This window comes from Citrus sinensis, chromosome 9 (assembly GCF_022201045.2).
Source record: "Citrus sinensis cultivar Valencia sweet orange chromosome 9, DVS_A1.0, whole genome shotgun sequence".
Classification (NCBI taxonomy): Eukaryota; Viridiplantae; Streptophyta; class Magnoliopsida; order Sapindales; family Rutaceae; genus Citrus; species Citrus sinensis.
In genome coordinates this window covers 24,635,416-24,660,498 of record NC_068564.1, presented here as the reverse complement: position 1 = coordinate 24,660,498, position 25,083 = coordinate 24,635,416, and the positions used below count along the sequence as shown (strand labels likewise).

Here is a 25,083-nt window from a genome sequence, read left to right as displayed (position 1 = left end):
TAACTTTGACCACAGATCTAGCAAAAGGAAGCTTATTTTCTAGTGATAGTTATATCGTTGCATAGATTTGGTAATAAAGATTCAAATGATATAAAAATTTATTCAAAAGATACCAAAATACGGGGCTAGTGTTAAGGGTTGGTGGCAAAAGTCAATATTTTAATTACATACATACATACATACATACATACATACATACATATATATATAATTGGTATAAGTAATAATACAATATTAAATTACTTTTAATTCAAAAAATATTAACGTTTACTTACAATAATAATATAAAATATTATTATACATTATATAGTCCATGCTACACTAAGTATAGTACTGCATTACAAATTAGTGCAGTACATCCTAATGCAATACAGTTGTTAGACCAAATTAAGAATGACCCAAAGTCCACAAAAAATATAGGCCCAATACAAATATTTTAGATTAAATAACCTAGGCCCATTCTCTATAAGAATGGACTAGGTGCTTAGAATTTTAAGTAAAAAGCTGAAAGTGAGAGTTTTCGATAAAACACTAAAGACATGATTGTACAAAGAATGACCTAAGTTCATTCTTTACAAATAATGAGTTAAGTCCATTCTTTACAAAGAATGACTTAGGGCTACTCTTTACAAATAATGACCTAACTTCATTTTTTACAAAAAAACAATCTAGACATTTAAAGAATATTTCTATGTAAAATGTCCAAAGGACGAGTCTTCGACAAAGGGCCAAAAGATTGATTTTACAAAGAATGACGTAGGCCTACTCTCTACAAAGAATGATCTAGATCTATTCTCCACAAAGAATGACCTAGGTATATTCCTTAAAAAGAATGACCTAGGTACTTAAAGAATGTTTCTAAGTAAAACGCTTAAGGGTAAATCTTCTAAGGAAATGCTTACCAGCGAAGTTCTATGAAACCGCCCACGGGCGAATCATAATAAAAAGACTTAGGTCTATTCTTGTAAAAACTGACCTAAATCAAATTTTTAGAAAAATCTTCTAAGGAGAACAAATGCGAACGAAGTTCTATAAAATCATCTATGGGCGAATTATGATAAAAAGACATAAGTCCTTTCTCTAGTTACTTAGAATTAGTTTTCTAATGAAAGCACCTACGGGTGGGCTATGATAGAAAAGACTTAGCTCCATTCTTGTAAAGAATGACTTAAGTCCAACTCATGAAAAAATCTTCTATGAAGAACGCCTATAGACAAATTTCTATGAAACTGTCTATGGGAAAATTATGATAAAAGGACCTAGGTTCTTTTTTAGAAAAAAAATGACCTAGGTCCAATTACTTAGAATTAGTTTTCTAAGGAAAGTGCCCACAAGTAGGCTATGATAGAAAAGACTTAACTTCATTCTTGTAAAGAATGATCAAGATCCAATTCTTAAAAAGATCTTCTGAGGAGAACGCCTACGGACGAAGTTTTACAGAACCACCCATGGGGCGAATTATGGTGAAAGTCTGGAATACTTTAGGTGCTTAGGAAATATTCTAAGTAAAACATTAAAATGCAAATGATTGTCTAAAACGACTAATGGTATGTTTTAAATAAAATGTCCTATAGTTAGTGTAACAACCCAATTCCACTAACAAGTTACTATGGTGGAATTGAAGTGAAATTGCATTTAATCATTTTCATATCTAAAACCTTCAAAATAATATTCAACAACAAATGTTCTAAACCTCCAAAAGAAAATAAATAATCAAATAACATACCCTTAAATAAATATTATCGCAAAGGAATCTAAAATATTCATAGCTTGTTAATGTAACATTATTCCCCAAAAGAAACCAAGCTTTTATTCTTCCTCATAAGACCATAAGCTCAAATCATCTAACTCTATTTACAAAAATGTGGTAACGAGGGGTGAGCCGTCAACTCAGTAAGTAAATTCATTTGCAATACTAAAAAAATTAAAATATAATTGATTGAATTTCTTAAATATACATAATAATAATGGAAATTACCTTTGTAAATTATCATTTATCAAAAAGAAATCACAACATCATAAAGTCATTTAAATTCTTTAAACACAATAATAGCATTTTAAACACATAAAACATATTTAGCTAATGCCACATAGCATCACTTGTATACCCAATGACCTGGGCATATAACATCATTTAGGTCGTTGTACCCTGCGAGAATCATTAATATTAACATCATATATGCACAAAAACCGACTAGCCTTTCATAACGTAACATAACATCATTACGAACAATGAGCCAAATCATTTAAAACCATCCTTGAACTTTTAATCATTTGTAGGCTTCCATAAATTACATTTAAATAATTGATAATGATTTCGAAGCATTTGAACTAAAACAATTAATAAAGATTTTCATTTTTAAGACAATTTATAAAATAAGTTTTTAATAAAACAAGTTTTGTTATAAATAATTTTAAAGAATGATTTTACTTAACAAAATATTGTAACAGACTAAACAAATCAGTTTCATATGGTTTTCTTTAAACATATTGCATACCTTGAATTAAATGTAAATTAATAGTAAAATACATGTACTATGCATGAATTTACTTATCTCGATCCTTAGCAATAAAAAGAATAGTAATCTTAGCCACAAGCTCACTCTCGTCCTAAAACATCAATACACATCCTTATGACTATAACTACTCATTCTGACCTTGATATAAATCCAACATAATCAAGCCTAATCATAAATACTTAACTATCAAAGCTAGTCTAAACCTGACCGTCCTATACAAGCTGATTTCTACCAAGCTAATCATAAGTCAGAAAATTGTAAAATTAAGGAAAATAAACCATAAACATGTGTGGCATTTCACATAAAAATTCAAAAAATGAATAAAAGTCAGAAACATATTGCAAAAAATAATTTTACATGCAAATATCCACAATGTTCAATAGTGATAAAAACAGAGTTATTTAAATTAGAAAATTCGTAAAATATTTAATAAAACTCATAAAAATTAGACCACTTGATTTTACAATAGTAGAAACTTATAAGACAATATATCAAATTTCTAAAATTTTTAAAGATGTAAAACTATTTTAAACGAATTTATATTTAGAGACCAGCAAACCTATCCAGAAACTTTCAGGTTTGTGTTTTGCATTTCATAAATTCATAACTTAATGTTAACTTAATGAAAATTAGTCAAATAAACTTTAAATCCTAGAGGACTCATAATATTATATGAATATAATTTTTATAGGTCATTCTAAACCTTTTAACATCCTAAAATAATTTTGCCATCATCCATTGCAATTCTAGAAAGCAGTCTCCAGAATTGCAGTAGCCCAACATAACGATTTTTAATATTTTTTATACTTAACCAAAAATTATGAAATTAAAAATTTAGTAAGTAGACATAATTAGAATTAAATAAAAATTCAACATAATTTTTAGAGATCATTTGGATAGTCGGAAAAATCGGTGAAATCAGGCATGCTGCTGAAAATGGGAATTTTCCAGTACCACTGTTACAAATTTGAAAATTCACAACAAATTGATTACTTGGAATCTCTTTGTACAAAATACATAATTGAAAACCTTAGGATGTCTAATTTAATTTTATGAAACTTTCGTGCAGAAATCAAATAAAAAATAAATGAAAAATAGTAATCAAATCACATTGCTCATGCCTCATAATGCCTAGTAGCTAGTCGTTCATGATAAAGAGAACAATGCATGCATTCATCATCAAACCCATAAGATCGTATTAGAAAGCATTATTAAAGAAGGATAAATATCTCAAAATTTCTTTCAAACGTGCATAAAAGAAAGTCCTAGAATTATTTACTTTTATATGTTTGTTTAATTAAATAGTGTTAAACCGTAGGGAGATAAGAAGAGTTTAAGTTTTATAAAAACACATGCTTTTGTAAAATAAAATATATATTATACGACAAATATAGATAATCCCTTATAATTTATTTTAAAAAAATAAATATAAAGATTTATTCCTTGTCTCAAATAATGCTAATTAAAATAAATTTACACACAAAAGATAAAAATTAAATAGATAAGCATAATTAAATTCAAACAAACATGGAACGAGTGTTACTTCTCCCCCCCTTAAAAAAAAAAAATCGTCCTCGAAATTTAGTCATTACCTCAATCACCAAAGAGTTAAGGGTACTTCTTCCTTATCTCGAAATTTAGTATGTTACCTTAAGACTTGCTCCTTCTTGTCAACAATCTCCACTGGTTGTTCTTCGTAAGTCATATCCTTTGAGATTTGGATAGGTTAGTAATCCAATATGTGAAAATGATCAACAATGTACTTCCTGAACACTGACACACAAAACACATCGTGAAGCCTTGATAAGCTTAGAGCCAAGGCTACTCAATATGCAACTGTATCAATCCTCTCAAGAATATGAAAAGGCCCAATAAATTATGGGTTGAGTTTACCATTCTTCCCAAATCGAAAAACACCCTTCTAAGGTGAGACTTTCAAGAAGACATGGTCTCCAACTTGAAACTCCAGATCTTGTCTACACCGAGCAGCATAACTTTTCTCTCTGCTTTGAGCTATATGGAGATGCTTTTTGATCAGCTCAATCTTATTTGAAGTAATCTGAACCAACTTTGGCCCCAATAGCTTCCTCTTACTAATCTCATCCCAAAAAATGGACAATCTACACTTCCTTTTGTAAAGAGCTTTTAAAGGGTGCTATGCCAATGCTAGAGTGAAAGCTGTTATTGTAACCAAACTCTACCAAAGGCAAATGGTCTCTCGATCTACCTCCCAAATCCAGTACACAAGCTAGTAACATGTTCTTAATAATTTGGATAGTTCTTTCTAAGTGACCGTCTGTTTGAGGATAAAAGTTGTACTGAAATGTAACTTGGTACCAAAACTTTTATACAAGCTAGCCCAAAAATTTGTAGTGAATCGCGGATCTCTATCTGAAACAATAGACACAGGTACTCCATGCAATCTCACTATCTTTTCAATAAATAGCTTTACCAACTTGCAAAGTTTGTTAGTACTTATGATTGGTAAGAAATGAGTTGACTTAGTCAATCGATTAACGATAACCCAAATATAGTCACAACCCTCTTTAGAGCGAGACAATCCACTCACAAAATCCATGGTGATATGCTCCCCACTTCTATTCTGGAATAGAAAGCGATTGTAGAGCCCCTCTAGGTCTTTGGTGCTCAATCTTCCCCTACTGACACACCAAACATTTTTATACATACCCAGCAACATCATTTTTCATATTCCTCCACAAAAAAATTTGCTTCTCGATACATCTTAATGCTTCCTGGATGTACACTAAAAGTTGAGTCATGAGCCTCTCTTATCATCTCCTTATTTAACTTCTCATCAGTTGGTACACAAAGTTGTTGCCTTAACTATAAAACACCAGCATCAGCTACTCTAAACTCAGATCGACCACTTTTTATTTCCTCGACGATCTTTCTAAGTTCAGGATATTCCTTATGTGCTGATTCTGTCTATCAAGGTCTGTTGAACACTCAAGTGATATAAAACATCCGTCTCACCATATATAACCACTTCAATCCCCAGCTTTCTGAGGTCCTCCAGCGTATGGCCTTGAGTAGTAATCATATGTGCCAACCCACGAGATGACTTCTTACTTAGAGCATGGACCATTCACCTTACTAAAATGGTAATTGATCGAACAATCATAATCTTTCACCAGCTCTAACCATTTTTTTTGCCTTAAATTCTGCTCATTCTGAGTGAACAAATACTTCAAACTCTTGTGGTCTTTATATATCTCACAAGTCTCACTATATAAGTAATGTCTCCAGATCTTCAAGGTAAAAACTACTGCTAGCTCCAGATCATGGGTTGAATAATTTTGCTCATAACTCTTCAATTATCATAAAGTAGAAGAAACCATTTTACCATGTTGCATCAGCACACATCCTAACTCTTTTCTAGAAGTATCACTGTAAATAACATATCCACCACCACAAGATGGAATAGTCAAAATAGATGCAGAGACTAACTCATTCTTCAACTCTTGAAAGCTCTTCTTACATTCTTCATTCCATTCAAACTTTACATTCTTCCTGGTCAACTTAGTCAAAAGAACTACAAGATTGGAGAACTTATTCATGAATCTCCGATAGTATCTAGCTAAGCTCAAGAAACTCTAACCTCAGTAACATTAGTCTGTCTTGGCCATTTCACTATGGCCTCAACCTTAGCTGGATCAATTGATATAACATCCTTGAAAACTATATACCCAAGGAAAACCATACGGTCTAACCAAAATTCACATTTCTTAAACTTTGCATAAAGCTTCTTGTTTCAAAGTGTTTGAAAAGCCACCCTCAAATGCTCCTCATGCTCTTTCATAGTCTTAGAGTACACCAAAATGTCATCAACGAACACGACAACAAATCGATCAAGATATGGTTGAAATACTCTATTCATCAAGTCCATGAAGGCTGCAGGGGCATTTGTTAACCCAAAAGGCATTACCAGAAACTTATAATTGCCATACCAAGTATGAAAAGCAGTTATAGGTACATCATTATTTTTCACCTTAAGCTGATGGTACCCAAATTGTAAATCGATCTTGGATAATACTACTGCGCCCTGCAATTGGTCAAATAGATCATTAATACAAGGGAACATACATCTATTCTTGATGGTAACTAAGTTCAATTACCGGTAATCAATGCACAACCGTATAGACCCATTCTTCTTCTTCACAAACAACACTGAAGCACCCCAAAAAGACACACTAGGTCGAATTAAACCCTTATCAAGAAATTCTTGCAATTGGATCTTTAACTTTTTAATTTTAATTAGTGCCATCCTATATGGTGCTTTGGAAATGGGTGTTGTGCCAGGCAGTAAATCTATTGAGAATTCAATTTTTCGATTAAAAGGAAACCCATGCAAATCTTTTGGAAAAACATCTAAGAACTCTTTGACCATACGAATGTCACTAAGTGAAACTTCACCACTATTATCAACTGCCACAAAAGATAGGAAGGCCTCACATCCTTTAGTCAACATCTTCTGAGCTTTTAGAATATATATTAACACACTACTTCTGTTTCGTTTCCCTTGAAACTGAAACTCAGAATCTCTAAAAATATTAAACAACACTTCCTTAGAGAAATAATCAACATCAGTGTGACATGTCATCAACCAATTCATCCCCAAAATAACATCAAAGTCTTGCACCAGATTTGGTAATAGATCAACAATGAATTTTCTATCACCAAAACTAATTGGGCAAGTCTTATAAACCTGATTCATTATCATACTATCAGCCAACACTTACATGGCTGGCATACGATCACGAGCCATCTCACGAAGAGGGGGTTTGCCCTAATATCTCCTCGGTGAAAATTGCTCGTTCCCTCACCATCCTCTCGTGGGATATTAGCTATACTAGAGGCCGCTCTACTATCAATCTGAAGTTGGCCTCGGTTAGCATTATTTATACTTTTAGGAAGCATTTTCCTATTGGTCATCAAACATACACAATCAAAACCAATCGAACATTCACCTTCATTAATAGTATTACAGAAGTTCATATACAATTAACTCAATCATTTTCTTTTTAAGAAAAGATCAAACATTTAATAAACAAGCAAAATCATCAAACCATGCAATTATCGAATTTATCAACAAAGAAACACACTTTTTTTTTTCCGACATACCTAAAATCAGCTCTTTTTACTATCCAAAATAACCGCTAGAATTATCCCTAGAAGTGAACCACTTTAACCACATCATATTTATGTCTTACTCCTAAATTTTGTTCTGATATGTCTACGAAATCCTATCCTATTTTTGCTCTTATACCACAAATGTAACACCCCAATTCCATAACAAGGTACTACGATGAAATTGAAGTGAAATTGCATTTCATTATTCTAATCCAACAACAAATGTTCTAAACCTCCAAAAGAAAAAAATAATGAAATAACATATCCTTAAATAAATATCATCCTCAAGGAAGATAAAATATTCATAACTTATTAATGTAACATTATTCCCAAAAAGAAACCGAGCTCTTCTTCTTCCTCCTAAGACCATAAGCTCAAATCAATGATTGCTCTGTGGTGACGAAATAAATGAGTTAGACTTCTGTGAAAACTGTATTTTTCGTAAAGCACACAGGTCTAAATTTACAAAAGGGATGCATATGTCTAAACATTCTTTAAACTATGTGCATGCTGATCTTTGTGGGCCTGCACAATGCCATCTTTAAGTGGGGGGAGATACTTCATGTCAGTGATAAATGCTTACTCTAGGAATGTATGGATTTACATACTGAAAACCAAAGAACAAGCCTTGGAAAAGTTTAGGATTTAGAAGACTTTGGTGGAGACTCAATCTGGTTTCAGGGTGAAATGTTTGAGAACTGACAATAGACTTGAGTTCTGCAATAAAGAATTTAAGGAATATTGCCGGAAATAGGGAATTATGAGGCATAAAATGGTGAGATTCATCCCTCAGTAAAATGGCTTAGCTGAAAGGATGAATAGAACACTTGTTGATAAAACAAGATATTTGTTGATCAACTCTAAGCTTCCTAGGAGCTTTTCTGCAGAAGCTGTCTCGACAACATGTTATCTTATTAATAGGAGTCCATTTGCTGCAATTGGTTTCAAAACCTTTAAAGAGCTTTGGTTTGGAAAACCTGCAAGTTATGGACATCTCAGGATATTTGGATGTCCTACATATGTCCATATTAAACAAAGGAAGCTTGATGCAATGACTGTGAAGGGTTTGTTTGTTGGCTATCCAGATAGGATCAAAGGTTACAAAATCTGGTGTGGTAAAGTTTATATGTGTTTAATTAGAAGAGATGTTCAGTTTAATAAAGCTGCAATGATCAATAAGTCTGATCATGCTACTTCTAAGACCGATATCAGTGTAAATAAGACAAATAATGCTGAAACCATTGATCAAATTACAAAAAGTGAAGTTCTGCTATCTAGTATTCATGAAGAAGATATGCAACCATAGGTTGTTCAAGATGTTTCACATGCTACTGAAGGTGTTTCATAAGGGACATAAGTAACAGAAAGCGAAATATCATAAGCTACTGACTTGTAGGAATATCAATCAGCCAGAGATAAAAAAAAAGAGGTTTATCAGACCCTCAGCACGGTATGCATATGCAGATATAGTTGCATATGCATTAATGAATGCATAGGATATTTCAATTAAGGAACTTAATAGCTACACAAAAGCATTAAGTAGCAAGGACAACAATAATTAGATTAAAACAATTAGAGAAAAAATGGATTCTCTGGTAAGGAATCACACTTGGACATTGGTTCCTAATCCATAGAATAGAAAAATTGTCAACTGCAAGTGGATATGCAAGAAAAATGAGGGCATTCCAAGTGTTGAAGACTCAAGGTATAAGGTAAGATTGGTGGCAAAGGGTTTCACACAAAAAGAGAGGGTAGATTTTAATGAAATCTTCTCACCAGTTGTTAAACACAGCTCAATTAGAACCTTCCTTACTATGGTAGCCTTACTTGACTTAGAGCTTGAACAAATGAATGTAAAAACTGCCTTCTTACATGGAAATCTTGAAGAGAAGATATTAATGTCACAACCTTAAGGTTTTGAAGCATAGGGACATAAAGATTATGTGTGTCTTCTGCATAAATCTCTATATGGCTTGAAATAGTCTTCTAAACAGTAGTATAAGAGATTTGATCAGTTTATGATCTCTAATGCTACTTAAGGAGCAATATAATAGTTGTGTCTATTATGGAAACATAAACTCAGGTGGAGTTGTGTATCTTTTGTTGTATGTTGATGATATACTCATTGTAGGTGGGAGTTCTAGTGATATTGAAAGGCTTAAAAATCTACTTAAGGGTGAGTTTGAAACGAAAGACCTTTCTAATGCCAAAAGAATTCTTGGCATGGATATACATAAAGATAGGGTTGCTGGAACCTTATTTCTAAGCCAAGAAAGATATGTCAACAAGGTGTTAAATAAGTTTGGGATGCTGAATTCAAAACCAGTCTTGACACCTTTGGGAGGTCAATTCAAACTTTTTGATGAAATGTCTCCAAAATCAAAAATTGAGAAGCTTCAAATAGTCCAAATACCATATTCACAAGCTAATGGGAGCTTGATGAATGCTATGGTATGCACTAGAGCAAACATAATATATCCAATAAGTGTAGTTAGTAGATTCATGACCAACCCTAGTAAGACACATTAGGATGTTGTGAAGTGGATCATGAGGTATCTAAGGGGTACTTCTAATCATGGTCTGGTATATGGTAAATTTAAACAACAAGTCAAGGGCTATGTTGACTCTGATTTTACAGAGGATCTAGATAGGAGAAAGTCTATTTCAGGATATATATTTATGCTAAACAACTGCGTTGTAAATTGGAAAGCTACTGTACAACACATAGTAGCTTTATCATCTATAAAGGCTGAATTTATTGCAGCAACACGAGCTGTAAAAAAGTCAATATGGCTTAGAGGGTTGCTAAATGAACTTCTGTTGAAGTAAAAGACAGTTCAGATTTTTTGTGACAACCAGAGTGCAATTCAGCTCATCAAAAATCAGGTCTATCATGAGAGGACCAAACACATTGATGTAAAGTTGCACTTTATCAGGGATGAAGTTGTAAAAGGTTCTATTGTAGTAACAAATATTCATACAAATGTCAACCCTGCTGACATGTTGACAAAAGTAATCCCAACAACCAAATTTAAGTTTTGTGTAAATAGAATTGGTGTTGGCAATGGCTCTAGTTGCTAAGCTGTGTGCTTGAATGGTTTTTTTTTATATGTTCGTTACTGAAATGATCAATTGAATTAAGTTTGCAAGGTAGAGAGTGTGAGGTTATAAACTTCTGGTGTTTTGGGCTTAAATGCAAGATTTGAAGAGTTCCTGGGGCCTTATGCAGACTGACTTCAGTTGGAGGGGTCTTATTGTAATTTTATGTTGATGTGGCAAAGCTCGTTGAGAATTCATTATGTATCTTCCCAGAGATATCAGTATAAAAGGCGCTGATGATTAGCTCCTGGTTTTAGATCGATTTCTTCTTCATTTCTTGCTTATTTTGTTTAAGACTTGGTTCTTTATTATCCTGGTAATTTCCTTCGCATAATCCAACTTGTATCTCAATTGTTGTGATCAATAGAGAGCAATTTGTTTTCCTTCATTAAATTGGGTGCTTGAAACAGTGCCCAATATTCTCTTCTTGAAATTGGTTTTCTGTCTTGTTAATTTAATTCGATTCTTTCAAGTTTAATTCATCAAATTCTTCACGAATTAAAGTATGTAGCCATTAAAGATTCAATATCTTCTTTATCGTATTTGAGTTGGGACGTATGTTAATTTTTATTTTTGAAGACTTGAAGGAAAATAAATTTTTATGGTTTTGGTCGATAAAATGACTCATCATATTTTATGGGTCAATTTTATTCCTCTAGTTGTAAAGCCTAAAGTCAAATCGATATTGGCAAATGCTAATTGGTGAGAGACAAACATTAAAAATACATTCGCAATTTTACATTACGAAAACAAATATCAAGCCAACTAGCGAGGTGAAGAAGAATAAGAACAGTGAGAATTGGAAGAAAAAAAGTGATGGGGGTCAGTAAGGTTATTTTATCAAATATTATTTTGATAATTAACAGAGGGTGTAAATGTAGGAATATCTATTAGCCAGACATAGAGAAAGGAGGTTTATTAGACCTTCAGCAAGGTATGAATATGCAGACATAGTTGCATATGCATTAATGAGTGCAAAGGGTAATTCAATTGAGAAACCTAATAGCTACACAAAAGCATTAAGTAGCAAGGACAACAATAATTAGATTAAAACAATTAGAGAAAAAATGGATTCTCTGGTAAGGAATCACACTTGGACATTGGTTCCTAATCCATAGAATAGAAAAATTGTCAGCTGCAAGTGGATATGCAAGAAAAATGAGGGCATTCCAAGTGTTGAAGACTCAAGGTATAAGGTAAGATTGGTGGCAAAGGGTTTCACACAAAAAGAGAGGGTAGATTTTAATGAAATCTTCTCACCAGTTGTTAAACACAGCTCAATTAGAACCTTCCTTACTATGGTAGCCTTACTTGACTTAGAGCTTGAACAAATGAATGTAAAAACTGCCTTCTTACATGGAAATCTTGAAGAGAAGATATTAATGTCACAACCTTAAGGTTTTGAAGCATAGGGACATAAAGATTATGTGTGTCTTCTGCATAAATCTCTATATGGCTTGAAATAGTCTTCTAAACAGTAGTATAAGAGATTTGATCAGTTTATGATCTCTAATGCTACTTAAGGAGCAATATAATAGTTGTGTCTATTATGGAAACATAAACTCAGGTGGAGTTATGTATCTTTTGTTGTATGTTGATGATATACTCATTGTAGGTGGGAGTTCTAGTGATATTGAAAGGCTTAAAAATCTACTTAAGGGTGAGTTTGAAACGAAAGACCTTTCTAATGCCAAAAGAATTCTTGGCATGGATATACATAAAGATAGGGTTGCTGGAACCTTATTTCTAAGCCAAGAAAGATATGTCAACAAGGTGTTAAATAAGTTTGAGATGCTGAATTCAAAACCAGTCTTGACACCTTTGGGAGGTCAATTCAAACTTTTTGATGAAATGTCTCTAAAATCATAAATTGAGAAGCTTCAAATAGTCCAAATACCATATTCACAAGTTGTTGGGAGCTTGATGAATGCTATGGTATGTACCAGAGCAGACATAATATATCTAGTAAGTGTAGTTAGTAGATTCATGACCAACCCTAGTAAGGCACATTGGGATGCTGTGAAGTGGATCATGAGGTATCTGAGGGGTACTTCTAATCATGGTCTGGTGTATGGTAAATCTAAACAAGAAGTCGGTGAAGTCAAAGGCTATGTTGACTCTGATTTTGTAGAGGATCTAGATAGGAGAAAGTTTATTTCAAGATATCTGTTTATGCTGAACAACTGCCATGTAAATTAGAAAGCTACTGTACAACACATAGTAGCTTTATCATCTACAGAGGCTGAATTTATTGCAGCAACAAGAGCTGTAAAGGAGTCAATATGGTATAGAGCGTTGCTAAATGAACTTTTGTTAAAGCAAAAGGCAGTTCAGATATTTTGTGACAACCATAGTGCAATTCAGCTCATAAAAAATCAAGTCTATCATGAGAGGACCAAACACATTGATGTGAAGCTACACTTTATCAGGGATGAAGTTGGAAAAGGTTCTATTGTAGTAACAAAGATTTATACAGATGGCAACCCTGCTGACATGTTGACAAAAGTAATCCCAACAGGCAAATTTAAGTTTTGCTTAAATAGAATTGGTGTTGGCAATAACTCTAGTTGCTAAGCTGTGTGCTTGAAGGGTTTTTTTTTTTTTTTTTTTATGTTGCTTTACTAAAATGATCAATTGAATTACGTCTGCAAGGTGGAGAGTGTAAGGTTATAAGCTTCTGGTGTTTTGGGCATAAATACAAGATTTGAAGAGTTCGTATGCAGTCTGACTTCATTGTGTATCTTCTCAGATATATTAGTATAAAAGGCACTGATGATTAGCTCCTGGTTTCAGATCGATTTCTTCTTCATTTCTTGCTTATTTTGTTTAAGACTTGGTTCTTTATGATCCTTGTAATTTCCTTCGCATAATCCAACTTGTATCTCGATTGTTGTGATTAATAAAGAGTAATTTTTTTCTCCTTCATTAAAATGGGTGCTTGAAACAGTGCTCAATATTCTCTTCTTGAAATTGGTTTTTTGTCTTGTTAATTTGATTCGATTCTTTCAGGTTTAATTCATTAAATTCTTCACGAATTAAAATATGTAGCCATTAAAGATTCAACATCTTCTTTATGGTATTTGAGTTGGGACATATGTTAATTTTTATTTTTGAAGACTTGAAGGAAAATAATTTTTATGGTTTTCATGGTCGATAAAAAGACTCTTCATATTTCATGGGTCAATTTTATTCCTCCAGTTGTAAAGCCTAAAATCAAATTAATATTGGCAATTGCTAATTGGTAGGAGACAAACATTAAGAATACATTCGCAATTTTACATTACAAAAACAAATATCAAGCCAACTAGTGAGGTGCAGAAGAATAAGAACAATGAGAATTGGAAGAAAAAAAGCGATGGGGGTTTGTAAGGTAATTTTATCAAATATAATTTTGATAATTAAAAATTTTATTAAAAAGAGGGCGTAAAGATAAAATTAATAGGATTGAATAGCCCCATCCTATCACAAATTCTAATGAAACCCCATTTCATTCTAAAAATATCCTTATAATGTTTTTGTCACCAATTATTCATCAACAGTTCTTTCAAGCCATGATCTATTTCATCTTTGTTTTCAAAATGTGGCAAACTTGTAGAACCATCAAAATAACATTTTAAGATGTGTTTACTTACTGGAGTGGAAGTAAGAAGTTTGAAATCCTTCTGCTCCAGTGTTTACATATTTATTTAAAGGTGGAAGTGAGAATTCCACTCTGTAAGTCCCACCCACTTTTCAAGTGAGGAATGAGATTTCCACGCCCATGGGGAGATAGGAGTAAGAATCTACTCGCACATATTTTTTTCTTAACCCTTCCCTCTATATATAACATAATTATATTTATTAAAATAAAATAATGTTATATTTATTTAAATAATATTATTATATTATTTAATAATATTACATTTATTAAATATTATTATTTACATTACTTCTAACTTAAAATTACTTAAAAATAATATTATTATATTCACAGAGAATTAATAATATTACTATATAATATCTTTATTTGAAAATATAATATTATTATATTTATTTAATATTAATAATTGACAATAATAAATAATAATAAGTAGTTTATTCTAAGAAAATATTAATTTTTGTACTATATTATTAATAATAATGTTTCATTTGTGTTGCATTTATCAATAATTTTTAACTCACATAATTGAAATTAAAATTAATAAACAATTTATGATTTACATAATTAAGAATATTAATAATTATTATTAACTTATATGATTAAAATTAATAATAAAGTCAATAGTTTATTTTAGAAGTAGTTTTTATTCACTTTGTAATTAAAAACTATAATTCTTTAGATAAGGGTAAAGGTATAATTTAAAATAATTCAGTCATAATATAAGATAAAGTAAACACATAAATGAGATTCTGATTCCTATTTCATACTCCCATTCAGTATAAGTAAACAACTTACTCACACTCCTACTCCACATTCTCAATCCCAAGATTCTCACTCCTTAAAATTCTCAATCTAATCCAAAAAGTAAACTCTACCTTATATTTAATGATTTTTGTCTAAGAAATATAGATATTAATCTCTTTTTTTTTTATACTTTTTTGTCAAAACCAAATTCTAGCCAACATAAAAAAAAATGAAATTAATTGTTTTTTATTGGATGGATCCCCTCGATTCTATGATATTTTTGCCTATAATTGCAAGAAATTAATGTAAAATTTTCAAATAACAAAGCAAACAAACAACAAAAATTTTAAGTAAACAGGGGTTTAGGATGCGGTGAGTGTCAAACAGTATGACTGAGATGATTACTTATTCCTTTGATAATTTCAAAAGAAATAAAATCGTAATTTAGAAAAAAAAATTAAAGAGTTGTTAAAAGATAAAAAAACGGAGTGCCCGTAGCTCCACTAAAATAATAATAATAAAAATAATCAAAAGCCCAAATGGCAAAGCCCTTGTGCTTAGCAAGTAAATATATTCAGGCTCTTTTGACAAGAAGCTTTGATTGGTCTGATTGGGCCGACCGAACTGCTCCAATAGAATTAAAGGAGGGATTTTCTTACCCATGGGATAGACTCTTCCGCCAACCAATGATCTATGAACAGTGAACACTTGGCCGGAGGCCTTGACCAATGACATCCAAGATTGAAGTATTTGTCCGCTCTGACTTTCTAGAAGTCTAATATTGCTGCATAGTTGAACGTGAAGGATATCTTTCTTTAGGGACAAAACTACGTTACAGAATCTGTAAGCTACAGACTGCAGCATCAGCCGTTGGATGTGGTTGGATGTGGAGTGAGAAACTAAACAAAAGAAAATCGGATGGTGGGATGACGGGAGATGTTTGTTACAGAATCTGTAACATAGACAGGTCCCTTTCTTTAGTTGCATTTACATATCATTTCGAAATAGAGATAAAATTTACTCTGTTTCTTTACTGTAAAAGACAAACGTTGACCATACAATTTTTCTTCTCCACGATAATTGCTGGTGGCTAATTAATTATCCATGGTCCCAGATTTCATTTTGTTGGGAAGGATTTTTAATTCCTTCAAGCCTCCCCATTTGAATGCAACTCGATCAGGACACTCGAGACTTTTAGTTTCAAAGTTTTGGTCAGCAAACGGAACTTAGAAAACGAAAGTCTTGGTGTGGGGTAGGCTTACTATCGAACCCGACATTTGATAGGTAGAGCTAGAGTTGTCAATTTAAGGACTTGGGTCGGGCTTTTTCAAGTCCAGGACCAGGCCCATATCTTATTTAAAAAGTCCAGGCCCTCTCAAAGCTCATCTAAATTGAGCGGGCTTTGGGCGGGCTGGGCCTTGATGGGCCTGGATCGGGCCTGAACTTTTACGAAATTTTAAAATTTTTTAATAAAAATATAATTTTTTAAAACATAATTATCCAATACATAATACTACAATAGTCTAAAAACATAATAGTTAATAGTTAATACAGGCCGAGAAAAATAATATGAATATGGAAATTAAACGCTCTGCAATTATAATATAAACACTCTGTAAAAATAACAGCATGATCCAAATTTAAACCCTCTGCAAAAATAACTTTGACAGAACAAATGCAAAGTTGCAAACTCTTATTTTGCTTTCAACGAAAATTGAACTTATCCAAATTTAGATGAACTCTCATTATCTAATCAATTCTGTCATTACAAAATTTAGAACAACAAGCAGATCAAAAAAAGCAGCCTCCAGGCCTCCATCAAATTGAGAGCAAAACGAATTCCTAAATTAGAGACTAAACAAACTAAAGATAAAAAAAGCAAACAAAGATGGAAAGAGAATAAACCTTGAATTTTAGAGAATCGCGCGGCTGTGCTGGTGGGTGGGAGGAATCGCGCGGCTGTGCTGGTGGGTGGGAGGCGCTGCTGGACACACGGGAGATGCTGTTGCTGCCTTGCTGGGTGGCTGGACGGTGGGTGGCTGATGGTTGATGCTGGCTGGACGCTGCTGGAATCTGGAGATGCTCGCTGCTGTTGGCTGCCGGCGGTGAGAACAGTGAGTGAGAACGGAGAGGTGAGTGAGAAGTGAGGGAACGAGGGATTTTCGATTTAGGGATTTTGTCACAGTTGAAATTGAATATTATAAATTGTTTTCCTAGTTACACTTACAAGTTACAGACTCACGGTCACGGGAATGACTAATGAGGGATTTTTAATTGTTTTGTTTTAGTTTTTTTATTTCAATTTTATGATATATTAATATATTATACAATTTTTTTTTTAAAAAGTATATATATATTATTTATTATAAAGTCCGGGCTTAAGCCCGGGCTTTTCAGTTAGGCCCTTGACTGAGCCCATATGTTATGGGCTTTGTTAATTATGAGCCCTTATCCATAATTTCAAGCCGCGGGCCGAGCTTAAAACCCGCAGGCCTGGGCCAGCCCAGGCTTTTCTGCCGACCCTAAGTAGAGCGACCTCGTGATAGGATTGGGGGATCCATCAAACTTGTAAAAATGTCCTGATTATTAAAGTGTATCATTTTAACATGTCTAAATGAACAATATAATAACTAAAAAAGATAGCGAAAGCAAGACAATGATACTTTATTGATTGCTAAAATACGTTCAATTAAAAAGTAGATAAAAATCACGATAAGATTATACGACGTCCAGACATCTTTATGATGATAAATTCAAGAAAAATACAAAATAAATAATTTTATTAAATAAGATAATCAACAAACTCTTTGAAATTACAACATATTTAATAAAATATTTCTTACGTACTCGAATAAAACTCATAATCTTATCCCACATCTTTTTCCAATTTGAGGGCCACCAAAACATAGTTGAGAATTCACATGGCTCGAATGAGTAGTAGGAGTTTGAGGTTGCAGTAATTCCCATCCTTTAAAAGAAACCAATATGCTGATATTTAGAATAATTGAAAAAAAAAAAAAAAGCTGGCAAATTTTGTATGTGCCTTCCGAATAACTTACAAGTTACAAGTGCTTTCAACATCAATATCGGTCAAGCGTGACGTGAATTAAAACCTGGATCCAAAACGACAGCGTATCAACCTTATATGTGTTTAAATTAGTCATATGCAACTCGCGTGACTCCATGATTCAATTCGCAAGCATCAACACATGTTCATTTGAAGCGTTTTGGTGGCTGATTAAGTGAGACTCGTGAGAAGCTTAAGCAGAGGTCGTTAAAACCGTTATGATACGTGGCAGCAATCTGTGCATTCTGGGTTTATAAGTCGCAGCTGATTCCGATTTAAAAGCTGGTCGTTGGGAGGGTTTTGGGCTCATGTGTAAAGCGCTATAGAGAGATATTGTAGAGAGAGAAACTTGTATTTTTGTTCTCTGTAATCAATTCTAAGAAACCTTGTAATTCTCCATTGAATTAATTAAGAAGCTGATCGAGTTCTTCCCCGTGGATACAGGTCACTGAGAAGTGGGTGACCTTGTAATATTGTGCGTCTCCGTTTGATCTTTGGCTTGTATTGCAGTTCATTTGATTCTTGTGCGTTGATATAAGTTCTTGATAGATTGAGTCCATTGATTTCAATGATCCCATTCAGATTCACATTAGTTTGCATCTTAATTGATCTCTGTCAAGATCTTGGGCAGTAGTTAAAATTGTTTAGTTATTTTGGCATTCTGGTTACTACAAAATTGTTTAGTTATTTTGTTTAGTTAGTTAAAATTGTTTAGTTATGTGGTCCCTGAATAATCATTTGTGTCAAGTTCTCTTTCCGTGTTCAGTACTTGACGTATATTTAAAAATTGCATGAGGCAATTGGTTTTGTGAATTACTGAAATTTGTCACAAATCTATAATAAATTGACTAATGATGTCACTTATTCCAGATGAACAATATAAAATGTTTCTCTTTGAACTGATATAGCTACTGAATGATTGTCTGCTGTATTGAACATTAGATTATTTACCGTCAAATGCCAAATAAATAAATAAATAGAGAAGGGAAATATGCCTTCAAAGGTAGCATTTAATGAGCCATTTAGAGTGATCAGCAGAATAGATATGCTGCCGTAAACATGCAGAATTATATTGCATTATACAGTTCCTCACTTGCTTTAGAAAGTTTAAAACTGGAGAAAATAGAGAAATCAAACAAAGAAGCAAAATAATCGATGCTGCCCAGATAGATGACTATCGAGGATAGATTAATGAAACAGTTACATCATTCACAGAATGAAACTGGGACGTTCCACTACTGGAATGAGATGAATTATTCATGTTTTTACTGTTTGTAAAAGCAGGTTCTTTGGGAGAAGGTAAATTAAGATGCTCACTCTCAATCATCGAGATAACATCCGACATGATTGGTCTATCAGCTGCATTCTCTTGAACGCAGAGAAGAGCCACGTTTATGTATCTAATCAGCATTGGCAATGATACTTCATCTTGCTTTATTACTGGATCCATCAATTCATGAGCTCTGTCATCTTTCCAGAAGCCCCAAGCCTGAAAAGAAATGTCCACGATCAATATTAGTTTAATTTACAGAAGCAATTTTTGACATTTCCAATTTATATTTTACACATTAAAGATGGAACATAAGTGAAATAATTTGTCACTTACATATCCAAGAAGGTTAGAGGAATCACTATTGTAGACGCCAGTGTTCTTCTTGCTACTCAATGTTTCCAACATTAATACTCCAAAACTAAACACGTCTGATTTGATGGAGTACAGGCCTTCCAGGGCATACTCAGGTGACATGTAACCACTAAATTTCCATTGTTTCAATTAATATTGAGTGATCTAAGAAAACAGGACAAGCAAACATCATTTTTCAGGAATGGAGTTTTACTTACTAAGTTCCAACAATCCGTTTAGTATTTCCCTCCAACTCATCACCACCAAATATTCCTGCCATGCCAAAATCTGATATTTTGGGGTTCATGTCACTATCTAAGAGAATATTACTTGCTTTAAGATCTCTGTGAATAATTCTTAGTCTAGAATACTGATGAAGATATAATAGCCCTTGAGCAATTCCTTCAATGATTCTAACGCGTGCTTGCCAACCTAACAGGCGCTTTTTCTTTGGATCTGTTGCAATGCCAAAATGAATACTGATCAGCGTAAATGATAACAAGTTAAAAACATGGAGATAATAAAATTCGACAGAGCACTGGAAAGTAGTGGAAATACTTAAATCTTGTGAATGATAAGTCACATACCGAAAAGGAAAACATCCAAGCTTTTGTTAGGCATGTACTCATAGATTAAAATGTTTTCGCCTTGTTCTATACAGCAACCAAAGAGTCTGACAAGGTGTCTGTAATGGAGTTTTGCTATAATCATTATCTCATTTTAACGGCAACTTCTTGTCCATTAAGTAGTCGACCCTGCATTTTTTTATTTTGTTAATGTTTTACAGCAGCAGCACTTCATTAAGGACATTTGAGGTAGCAACAATTCTACCTTGTAAACAGGGCCAAAGCCACCTTCTCCAAGCTTACATTGCGTAGAAAAGTTTTCTGTAGCAGCAGATACACTGGCCAAGCTGAATAATGGCAACCAAGAATCCTTGCTCTTATCATTTCCTTCTCCATCTGCTTCACAGAGTTCATTTGTTCTTGTTGTAATGCTCATATTTATGTCAAATGCTAACAGATCCTGGTTTGTCTCCATATTCTCTGTTTCGGTAAGACAACAACTTTTAAAATTGTAAGTATACATGGTTTATCACATGCCTTATCACATGAAAATATCATTGAGTGATATGAAGGGAAAAAATTTACCTTTCTCTTTGTGTTTTCTCCTCCTTCGCCGAAATATGTAAAAAGAAGGAAGAAGTACCAAAGGAAGAACAAGTATTACAATTATCCAGAGTAGCTTCTTGTTTCCTACATCCAGAAACATACATGTTATCAAAGAAATCGAACGAATTACAAATAAACATGTTATCAAGCTGAGCCAAATAACTTAATAACTTAAGCCACTTCTGACCTATGTTGGTTTCTTTGTTTGTTAGCTTTGTTCATCTGTTCTTTAACTAATTAATTCCGTATACTCTTGGCTCAGCTTTTAGGATGAAGCCTTACTATGACAAACAATTGGAGAAGTTTTGCTAGATCAACTTCCATATTGAAAAAGTTGATTCCAGAATGCAAAAACTGTACCTTGATCTGGAGCGGGCACTCGTATGTAGACAGACTGTCCGGTCAAGTTGCTAATTGGCTTTCTGAGATCAATCAGATCCCCAAACCACATTAAACACCCACTGCCTCCTCCTGTTAGTTTGGAATTGGCATAAGCTCTACAGGAACAGTTCTTCAAGCACTCAGCCTGACATTGGTTCAAATTCATACTGTCATTTAGGGAAACCTCTAGCAAATCAGGCGCTTTAAAGTCATCAAGCTTTATAAACTGGTCTCCACTTTTGCAATCTGAAGATCTCTCACATTTTATGGGCCAAGTCTGGTTGTCTTGTGATTTGAGTTTGAATCCCTTCAAACACTGACAAATAGGTGTCTGGTCGAGGCTGCAAATATTGTTTGGACCACAATGCCCATAATTAAGACAAAATTCATCTGGAACTGAGAAATAGGTGTCCCAGGCGGTGCTCCTCTCGTTCCATATCAGACTCGTGAGCAGACCCGAGGCGTTGACTTTTAAGATCATTATGTTTGGACTGTTGAAGGACTCATACCTGACAGAAATTTCATCTTTATTTTCCACAAAAACTTTATCATAAAGAAAGTTTGAATTTGGAACAGCCACAAAGGCAGCTCCATTCCATTGTCCGGTACAGGAATATTTTGCAGAACCATTGAACGTACATAATTTAGGCGACACCTGAATGTCAAGTCCGAAGGTAAACTTCCCAGGGGATGGATCGTCAGCACTTTCCCATGATGATAAATATCGTTTCAGACCAGTCTTCAAGTCCCAGCCCAACTTCATGTCTGGTAACAGAGTGTCTGTTAAGTAGTCGAAGCTCTGCCACAAGTAGCTTTCAGTAGTATGACTGCTGGAGTTATCCGTAATAACGAGGTTTCCATTATCTAAGAGTCTTGCCACTGGATTTTTCACTTGTCTAGATACGTTTGTAGACCAGATAGTGCCGTTTGTTTGGTTGAGAAGAACGAGATTTCCATTGTTGCCAATGGTTAATACTGCGTTATGATCGGAGATAGGACTATTTCTATTGGCAACCCATAAAACCGTATCAGGAATCTTCTGGTACCATAGTCCCACGTACCTGTTCTTTGATTTTCCAGGGGAGAAAAAGCCTAGCTCAAACCTTTGAGAAGATGAAACTAATTTCTCGCCGTCACGGATGAATGATGCTGGGGTTAGTGTGTCAGCTGCTAATGAAACCTTTATGCCCAACAAGAAGATCAAAGAACGAAAGATGTTGAAGCATGGACGATTCTCCATTCATTAAACAGAGAAGAAAAATCTCTAATAATTGTTTTGAGATCGGGTTCATTTCAATTTATGAAAACCAAAAGTCTCGGTCAACTGTGAAACAGAGAAGTCTGTTTCTTGACCTCAATTCTCATGATGTTAACTTTTGAAGTCTTGTAAACTTTCCAAAACGCTAAGTATGGGTGGAAAAATACGTTTGTGTTTAAAATGGAGAGCGTTTCCGAACTGGCGAAAAAGGACCCTCCTCCTTTGGAGGATGACCGGTCTACCAAAAAGGCAAAGTTTAGGGTTGAAGGAGACGATGAGGATAATCCTCCAATGGTATCCTTCAAAGACAAGTTGATGGAAACACATGGCACTATGGAGGAGGATCTCATGGGGAAGGAGGATGATCTGGTGTTTGACTTGGAGGATGTAGTGATAGAAACGGAAGGACATCTGCCTTCGATCTCATTCTCACAGAAAGTTCATGCACAGCTCGTGAAACCGTGGAGGACAGCTGTGGTTATCAAGCTTCTCGGAAGAACGATTGGCTACAAGGTCTTGTGCAACCGTTTGGAGTCCTTATGGAGCGGATCCCAGGGTTTTACAGTGATTGACCTTGGGAATGATTTTTTCTTGGTTAAGTTTAAAACGGAGGATGATGCCCAATATGCTCTCACACAAGGACCTTGGTCTATATTGGGGCACTACTTGACTGTTCAACAATGGTCTCCTAGGTTTGATTGCTCTACGGAAACCATTGATTCAGTTGTTGCATGGATCCGTCTTCCAGGAATGCCTCTCCATTACTACCACAAGAGAATTCTTCGAATGCTCGGGCAAGTAATTGGGAAGGTTATAAAAATTGATTACAACACCGAGTCTGCGTGCAGAGGCAAATTTGCTCGCATAGCGGTGGAGTTGGATTTGGCTAAACCTCTTTGTTCCCAGTTTTTGCTTGATGGCAAATTTCAGAAGGTTGAATATGAAAATCTCCCCCTGATTTGTTATGAATGTGGTAAATATGGTCACTTAAGTATTACATGCCCGGAAAGAACAAACAACGAGGAAGATAGTCATGGGGTTGTGAATGTGCAAGCTGAGTCTACGATCAGCCCTAGGGCGGCTCCACCACCCAAGACAGATAGATCAGGTAACCCTAAGTTTGGACCGTGGATGATGGTATCTCGAAAAGGAAAAGTTAAGAGCTATAAGGAAAGAGAAATCATTAAGGAGTCAAGTCAAAACCAAAATGGGAGGTTTGATGGAGGTTCGCAAACGAGGATATGATGGAAAGGGGCACAAAGTCAACTGAGGAAACCCATGTGCTTGATTTACCAATAAAGGGGCCAGCTAGCAAAATTTAACAACATGCCAAAGTAATTAGTAAATTACCAAATAAAAAGCATCCACGTCCCACCAATAGAACTACCACAGTTGCACTATTTCTTAAGCCTTCATCACGTGTTGGAAAAAGCATGAAGCCCAAACTATCCAAATCTTTTATAACAGAACCTTCCACGTCAAACTCCATGCACACTTACCGCCCCCTACGTGAATATAAAGTAGCCATGCCCAAACCTTTTAACAAAACCAATGCCTCCACAACCCTTGACCCTACAAAGCATTCTGTTGTGACCCTGGAGCAGATACCTAGCAGCAGTACTCAAAATGTTTTTGCAACTACTCCCAACCCTTTATTCCTTGGTCAAGGTGGAATATATGAGAAGCTTGATGGTCAACCTATGGGGGATCCTGCGGACATGAAAGCATGGGATATGGATAATTTGACGGATGATCCAGAAGATAGTGACTACGTAGGAGATAGCGGAGATGAGGAATCAGAGGATTCGGAGTTTGCGGGATCCTTAGAAGATGAACCTCAGCTGGCTTTAGAACACCAGGACTTTGTGCCTGAGGTGTAAGGGATTTTTCTCCATATTTTTTCATTATTTTTAATGTTGTTCTCTATTATGTTTTGGAATTGTCAGGGAGTTTCATCAAAGGGATTTCGTTGAACTTTCAAGGGCTTTGTTAAGAATTATAATCCCACTATGGTTGCAATTTTGGAGCCCAGAGTAAGTAGAATCAGGGCTGATAATTTTATCAGGAGTAGTGGCTTTGCAAGATCTCACAGAGTGGAAGCTGTGGGTTTTTCGGGAGGAATCTGGCTTCTTTGGAAAGAGGAGTTTGCTGTGGAGGTTACAGTGAACCATCGTCAGTTTATTCACTTTCGGGTTTCTGACAATGGTGGAATTATTTCTTCAATCACGGCCGTTTATGCCAGCCCAATTCCTTCCATGAGGAAGCATAACACAGGAGTGTTTGAAATATTTGGTAATCAAGTTATACCAAGTGCAGCTCAAGTTCTTACATTAATCAAGTGAGCAGAATTTCTGTGCAGAAGGGGCATCTTTGGGAATTAAACTGTACTGCATGAGATCGAATTAATTTTCGAGCCATACATCATTGG

At 34.4% G+C, this 25,083-nt stretch overlaps 1 protein-coding gene and 1 pseudogene across 1 annotated transcript; one reads left to right on the top strand and one right to left on the bottom strand.

Moving 5' to 3' along the window:
- Window positions 1-19,362: 19,362 nt before the first annotated feature.
- Window positions 19,363-23,873, bottom strand: LOC102624876 (receptor-like serine/threonine-protein kinase SD1-8; annotated as a pseudogene).
- On the top strand, window positions 22,836-23,900 carry LOC107176551 (uncharacterized). The gene has a single exon (XM_015529296.2). The coding sequence runs from the start codon at window positions 22,836-22,838 to the stop codon at window positions 23,898-23,900; it is 1,065 nt and encodes a 354-aa protein (XP_015384782.2).
- The last annotated feature ends 1,183 nt before the right edge of the window (window positions 23,901-25,083 follow it).